General features: G+C 36.7%; 1 protein-coding gene across 4 annotated transcripts in view; it reads right to left on the reverse strand.

The window, feature by feature from the left end:
• LOC145986515 (ATP-dependent translocase ABCB1-like) overlaps positions 1 to 6,496 on the reverse strand; it is a 98,982-nt gene extending 92,486 nt beyond the window's left edge. Inside the window, exons 1-2 of one of the 4 annotated variants that reach the window (XM_083120617.1) lie at positions 6,371 to 6,496; positions 2,868 to 3,020 (exon numbers count right to left, since the gene is read on the reverse strand). In XM_083120617.1, coding sequence (XP_082976743.1) covers positions 2,868 to 2,965 — 98 coding nt within the window. In that variant the 5' untranslated portion in view covers positions 2,966 to 3,020; positions 6,371 to 6,496. Of the gene's footprint in view, positions 1 to 2,867; positions 3,021 to 5,695; positions 5,918 to 6,349 lie in introns of those variants that run through there. The other 3 variants (XM_083120619.1, XM_083120618.1, XM_083120620.1) reach the window with 3 other exon arrangements.
• Between the last annotated feature and the right edge of the window lie 1,413 nt (positions 6,497 to 7,909).

Here is a 7,909-nt window from a genome sequence, read left to right on the forward strand (position 1 = left end):
GGATCTGGGAAATTGCCAATCTTTTCTATGTACCTTTGTTTCTCTATATCACTCAAAAATTTCAAGTGGTCCATTTTGTTTCCAATCTTTTATAAGAAAATAAGCTCGGTGACGATCTGTATTCCACTTGTTTACATTGGAAAATTCGCCAAACCGGAAGTTCTTTCCCCACCATCAATAATCGAATTGTCTGATCGATCATTTTTTGTTTACTCAGGAATAGCTGACATGGGCAAGGTAATGGTAGGATGCAAAGATCCATGAATATTTTCTACATGGTTCATTTATTTTCTTTCCTGCCATAATTCGTACTACTCTCTTCTGCAGAATAAAAAAAAAATTGGAGTTTCTAGCATTCCCCCAAAATACAATTCCGCATGTCAGTTGCAACTGGAAAAAACTGAAGTATGTTGTTCTTATTGTCTCCCTTTTTATTATGGTTCTTAAGGTTTGTATACCATATATGGTTTTGCTTAATTCCACTGCTAGGTGCTCAATATGTATGTCCCAGTTGAGAGTTGTATCCAAATACCCAGGAATTTTATGGAATGTGTATATTTGACATGTTCATTTTCTATTTTTATTACTGGTTCTTCATTGTTTTTATTTCTTGAATGATGGAATTTTATTTCTAAAGTTTTGTTTTTATTTATCAACAACTTATTTGTGGGGAACCATTCGCAGAGTTCGTTTAAAGTGTTTTTTATATTTGAATTTAGTATTTGTTCATTTTTGCCAGTGAGCACAATGCTTGTATCATCTGCATATAAGGTAGTTTTAACTGAGGGTAAGTTAGAGGGCAGGTCATTTATGTATATGATAAATAGTACTGGCCCTAGAATAGAGCCTTGAGGGACCCCACATGTCACTTCTTCTAGCCTAGAGATATGGGAAGGTGCATTGGTATTTGTCCCATCTACATGTAAGATCTCTTCAGCTTGACTGCAATTTTGCAGGTAAGATCTAAACCAGGTGTTTACTATACCTCTTACTCCATAGTGATTTCATTCTTTCAGAAGTTGGTCATGCGATACTGTGTCAAAAGCTTTTGATAAATCAAGAAAGAGACCTACACACTGTTCCCTATTGTCCAGGAGTTGTCTGACATGTTCAATGTATTTGAATATTGCTGTAGTTGTTGATTTGCCTTTACGGAAACCATGTTGTGATTTAGATATTATGTTGTTTTTATTTAAGAAAGTTGTAATTTGTTTGTTTATTGCAATTTCTATGATTTTTGAGAAGGGTGAAAGCAGAGCTATGGGCCTGTAATTATCCACACTGCATTTATTCCCTTTTTTATACACTGGTCTGATTTTGGCTTGTTTTAGTTTATCTGGGAACACACCAGTAACAAAGGATAAGTTCACTAGATAACAAAATGGGTGTAGGATATGGATGAGACATTTCTTTATAATTGAAGTTGGGATTTCATCCAAGCCGGTTGACCATTTGCTTTAAATTTTTAAGATGTTCCTCAACAGAGACTGGGCATAGAAACATTGATGCACATGTGTATTCATTTTAACCTTTCAAGAGTTTTGATTGGTTTTGACTTTATTCTTTTACCTTGATTAAGGTATTCATTAAACAAGTTTGCCACTACCAAGGGATCGTTTACGTTAGTCTCATTTTCTAGTTTTTGCAATTTCCCTGCAGAAGTTCTTTTTTTATTATGCCCCACATTGCTCTGGATTTATTCGAAGAGTCTGAAATCAATTTTTCATTATGCCCTTTCTTTGCACCTTGTAACACACGTTTGTATGTTGACTTGTATTTCTTGAAGTATTCTTCAAAATCATATGTTACAGCTTTCCTTTTCCTAGCCCTGTTTACGGATCTCATTCTATCACTAGCTATCTTTATTCCTTTTGTAATCCAAGGTTTCTCTTTCTGTGTTGCCCCTTTAACTTGTTTCTTTGGGAAGGCTGCATCAAAATAGTAAGAAAATATGTAATGAAATTTGTCGAAAGCAGCATTGACTGTGCTGCACTCATATATATGTTTCCAATCTTCATTACTGAGTAAGTGATTGAAGTAAGTTATATTTTCGTCCTTAAAAACTCTTTTGGTGGTATAATTATTTATTTGTTTAACATCGCTATTGCTCTTTTGTGAAAATCCTGTTGAAAGTGAGAAAGACTGTGCAAAGTGATCGGAAAACCCAGTGTCAAAAACCTCTACTGTGCATTGGCTGTGTAGTGTCTTCAATCGAATTTGGTCCAGAGCACTTTTGGTATTTTATGTTACTCTGGTAGGTACTTTTACCATTGCTTCTAGGTTGAACATGTTGAGAAGCATGTTTAATTCATGATTTACATTTTTTTTTTTTTTTTTTTTTTTTTTTTTTTTTTTTTTTTTTAGAAAATCCACATTTACATCACATATCACTGCTACTTTTTTGTTGGACTGCTGAAAATGATTTAGATTTTGATTTGAAACAGTGTCTACTGACCTTATTTTTTATCGCGTATGGTTTGGAATCTTCTGTTCTCCACTAACAAGCCCCCCCACCTTCCAAAACACCATTTTCATGTTTATAGAAAGTTTATAATTATATTCATATAAGAAACCAACCTGCATTTTTTATGTAATACTATGCTACAGAGAAACTTCTCCAAACAATAAATATATTGAGTTACTTAATGTTAGCATAATGAAACTACATGATAATTACAAATAAAATACATAATAAAAAGAAAATGGAATAAGGCAATTACATACAATGCATTATCTTTTAGTTTAATCACCATGATGAAATATTAATTGGACTGAAATGTAGTTTAGAGGAAACAGGCAATGCAGAAAATACATCACACAGTTTTATGTTATGTCTTACAGTAAAGAGACAATAAAGAGAAGCATACCTATCGGCTTTGGAATTTTCATCACCAGAAGGACTGCTCCATCCTTTGCTTGCAATCTGAACAGGTGTGTCCTCAGAGTTCAATGTAATCTCTGCCATTCTATTATTGTCTGTCAGCTGCAAAACTAGTCCTGGATTTTCTTCTGAAAGCCAGCTGGAAAAATAAATTTGCCGCTTAATTCTATACAAGTAAAGGATGGAAAACAAAATATGGTAAAATTTTCAAAGCCGGGAAACTGATTTCTTCAAATTTACAGGAGAAAGTACTTATGTAATTGAGTTTATGTGGACTTATGATAGGTCGTACAAGTGTTCTCTCTCATCGGTCAAGTTATTTCACCATTAATTCATGTTTGTATATGAGTACTAATGGAACCTAACCTAAAAGGCCTAACCTAACCTCATAGGCATACCTCGTCCCCGTGATGGTTCGTGGGGCTATCGTGAATTTTTGGGACTAACGTCAATGGTTTTTGGGGCTAACGTCAACTTACTTATTCTGCATTGCGAAAGATTGTTTAACAAGGGATTTAGCTTTTTTTAACAAAAATAATTTCCATTTTCGAGATATCGAGTAATTAATCTTCCTTGTTTTTCCCCTTCTGTAGATATTTTTTGGTGAAAATTAGTGCTAATGGAACCTAACCTAACAGGCCTAACCTAACCTTGTAGGCATACCTCGTCCCCATGATGGTTCGTGGGGCTATCGTGAATTTCTGGGGCTACCCGTGGATGGTTTTGGGGGCTGTCAACCATCCATGGGTAGCCCTACAAACCATTGATGTTGGCCCCAAAAATTCACGGTAGCCCCACGAACCATCACAGGGAAGAGGTATGCCTATGAGGTTAGGTTAGGCCTGTTAGGTTAGCACTCATTTTCCCGAAAAATATCTACGGAAGGGGGAAAACAAGGATGATTAATTACTCGATATCTCGAAAATGGAAATTATTTTCGTTACAAAAAGCTAAATCCCTTGTTAAACAATCTTTCGTAATGCAGAATAGATAAGTACGAATGTCAACAATTATAGAATAAACGAGTTTCATTCTTAAATGGTACACAAATTATCTACGAAATTATCAATATTTCTCAACATACTACGATTTACAAATATTAATCCTCTGTGTTTGTTCCGTAATTTTATAGTACTTTTTATTTGCCAGGTATGTACAGTAATGCATTGATCGAAATTCAATGTGCTTGCATTGTTGGTAACGGTTCCGATTGTTTTATGATTTCTCCTAGCACAAAGACTAATTATCGTAGAATTTTGGAAATCATTGTCACACGAAATTTGAACCTTCCTTAAAGTAATGAGCGCTGTTTGGACTCGAAAAAGTTCTTTATGTTGAAAAAAACAAAAAAAAACTTGAAAATTAGCTTACACACTTCTCATGGACAAGATATTCTCTGTCGACAAGCGATAGTAAATATCGTAGAAGCGTGGGAATGAATGTATTAGTAAATCGGAACCTTAGTACAATGCATTTAGGGACTTTATTTTAATGCTAAGGGAACCAAGGTAAATTTCTCGTATCTAACAAACGGATGAAATTTGCTAGTTCATTTAATTTGAATATTCGTACTTACGTATTCTGCATTGAGAAACATTGTTGAAGGTGACATTTCACTTATTTCACGGAAATAAGCTCTATTTGTGACATATCGAGTAAGTTTTCTAAGTTTCTTCTTGCTTTCGGTAAGATGCAAAATGGCGGTAACAGCTTCACTACCGTACTCGGCATGCAGTGTTTCCATCCCACTGCACCCAAAAATACCTACGAAGCCCCCAAACCATTGATACATAGCCCCACGAACCATTTCCGGTAAGGTTAGGTTAGGTAGGGTCACGTATAGGTTACAATAGTTAAAAATTGGTTTCGAAAAAAATATGCGTAGCCCCACACACCATTCTCGCATAGCCCCACAAACCATTTCCCGAAAAGTACATTCTTCAGTTACAAAAACACGTGTTTGGAAACACTGACTGGGACGGTACTTGTTTATTATCCGTCGGATAATTTCTTCATTCCTACAGAAGACACTACCTACCGTAATAAGTTCCTGTAGTATTGTCTAACATCGGGAAGGTGTTTTGTGTGAAATTCAGGTATGTTTTCTGTATCCTGGAAACGGATTTCTTCAAATTTAAAAATTTGGGGGCAGGTGACTCCGGCCAATTTCTAACATGCCTTTAACAGGGAGTCTATAGAAAAAGCCGGGGAGCTGGAGCGGAGCAGAAGTGGGGCTGCGTTAGCGGTTGGGGGCAGTAGGTTATTTACCCCAGGGGCGGAGCCCCGAATCTGTGGGAAATTTGAGTCAAAAACTTCAAACGAAAATATTTTTTTTGTTTAAATTTCGCACCGATTCCGGGCTGGATAGCCTCAAAAACCATTCACGGAATGGCAGATAGGTAAGTACGAATGTCAAAAATTGACGAAAACTCAGAAGTTATAGGTGTCCGACGGATAGTAAACTTTTACTGTAATTTCTCCTGTAAATTTGAAGAAATCCGTTTGTCCGATACGAGAAACTTACCGGAACCAAACCTAACCTGCCTAACCTAGCCAAGATAGCATATATTGAACAAAATATTAAGTGATCGCTAAAACTCTGCAGTATGTGTTAAGACATAAATCGAAATCGAACCATGTAAAAATTGCATTCATAGCATGATGAAATCGCAATAAAACAAAAGAAACTTGGGCTAAATTAAGTACCTCTCAAATCAGCATGTTGTAAAATAAAAATACACAAGCTATTAAACTGCTAAAACCTAAAGCGAGAAATTGCTCAAAATTTATATAATGTTGCACAACTTTACTTACAATAATATAATTTACAATATTGCAATACAGGAATAAACAACATGACTTTGTTTGTGAAACTTATCTTTGGAAAAATCACATTAAGAAAAAAAAACTTTAATCTCAGCTGATCTTCGTTTATGATAATGTCTGCAATGATATAGATAGTAAACAACAAAAAGTTTTATGAAGAATTCGTCTCTCTTTGCGGGTAATGTAAGAATGAGGACTGATTTGTTGAATCCTCGATTAGGTGCGATTAGGGTAATCGCTTTCTGAGGATATTGCACAACTATAAGCAATTGTAGTTGGATAGTATGCTGACTGCAATAGCATTTGAAAACGTGTTATTATGATGACCCTTCCGCTCTTTTTTTTTTATCTGTTGAAACATGCCCATGTTTGAAGCAGGCACGTATCTAGACAAAAATATGTTTCGGGGGGGGGGGGGGGGTCCGAACCAAGTGTCTCAGAAATAATAATAGTAATAATAATAATAATATTTAAATTAAAATAATTATATTAAATCAAATTAATACTAATTACAATACATAAATTAATATTATATTGTCTAAGAATAGAGATATAACAGCGCATATTCATTACGCAGCTTATCTGTAGTTAAGATCGGAATAAGCAAGGTTATTAGAAGTATGGAATAAGCTAATAACTTACATAAAAATAAACGTTCTATACCTTAGCGACAACGAGATCCATTGACATCGAGGAAAACGCTGAAGGCCATCGGCGCGCTCAACAAGTGCCCTGGCAATGAAATTAGGCCTAATGTCAAATAGTGTAGTAGTGTACACTTCGCAACATCTTATTTGACGTTTTTGACCGCCCCGAAAGAATTCTAAGTCCCGAATTCGTAAACTTAGCAACATTGCACTTCGGCTCCAAGTGAGAGTAGCCAACTTTGAGTTGGTCCTTCCAATTGACGAAAAACGCTACGGTGAGAGGTTTTCAATTTCGCACTTTCCATGAACTTAGAAACTATAAACCGCTATTATAATACACAATCAAACAGAAAAAATAAATTGGAAAAAGAACCTTAAGGAATTTTTACGATTCTGCTTGCTCGACTTGAAATTAGAGGGGTTTGAAACACTGAATACAGTTTATCTCCACCCGGGGGATATCGCCATCAAGTTTGTGCAGAAAGAAGCAAATTTGTGAGGAGTTTATGCGACATTTTATTTACAATAGCTTGCATAATATCGAACAGTTCTCGAAAAATAATATTTTTCACGACTTGTCGAGAAATGTGCTTGGAACACAGAAAGGTGGGAGTCTTCATAGACGTCAACATGTTTTTAAGGGTATTACGTCCCTATACGACGCACGTTTTTAGAAGCGATATCGGGCGGAGCTACTGAGAGCGTGTCCTTGGCGACCAGCCAGTGGCAGGAGTGCAACGTTGTACAGTTAGGAGACTGCGGCGCGCAAGTTAAACGCCGTGTTCTGTATTTTTTCTTGCGCGCAAGAAGTTTGCATAAAACTCGCCACTTTAAGGTTAATCATAAGATGGGAGACGACATTTTGAACATGACCGTCCAAGTCCCATGAATTTCCGTCGCTTACAGCCGGAGTTATCGCTTCTCGAAGAAACACGGGAACAACACGTCTCTACACACACACACAATGACCCTTTCGTTTTCCATCCGTGTTCAGTCTGTTTTTTTTTTCGTTGCCACCGTGTTGACCCCGCTGAGTTGTGTCTTGGTAAAGCTATGGGTGTCAAATTCGGCTGAATATACACAATAACCCTTCATTGTTGTGGGCGTTCACAAACATTGCGAGTCAGTTAAGTCAGTTTGAGTTCACAGTTTTCGTAACAAGGGCGGTGTAAGATAATTATACCCGTACGCCACGAATAACAGTTGTGAGAGGATTCAATACAGCCCTTATTGATTGATTGATTCGATTTATTTTACTTCGCTTTTTTGCCACTTTTGGCTAATCGCGAAGATGAGGATGGGTGGTGATATGATGAAATTGATGAAGGGAAACTTACAAACACCTATACCCGGGCCGGGATTCGAACCCGAGAACCCTGGCGTCGTAGCGCGCTGTGTAATACAGCCATTATGTTCGATAGTTGTGCAATAGTTTGTGTTCCGTGAGTGTTATTAAATAATGTCGCACCGGCTCCTATGGTGCAGTAGTTAGCATATCGCGATACGACGCGAGGGGTCCCGGGTTCGAATCCCGGCCTGGACGTTTATGAATGTC

The sequence above is a fragment of the Lepisma saccharinum genome, chromosome 4 (assembly GCF_977018435.1).
Source record: "Lepisma saccharinum chromosome 4, izLepSacc3.1, whole genome shotgun sequence".
Taxonomy (NCBI): domain Eukaryota; kingdom Metazoa; phylum Arthropoda; class Insecta; order Zygentoma; family Lepismatidae; genus Lepisma; species Lepisma saccharinum.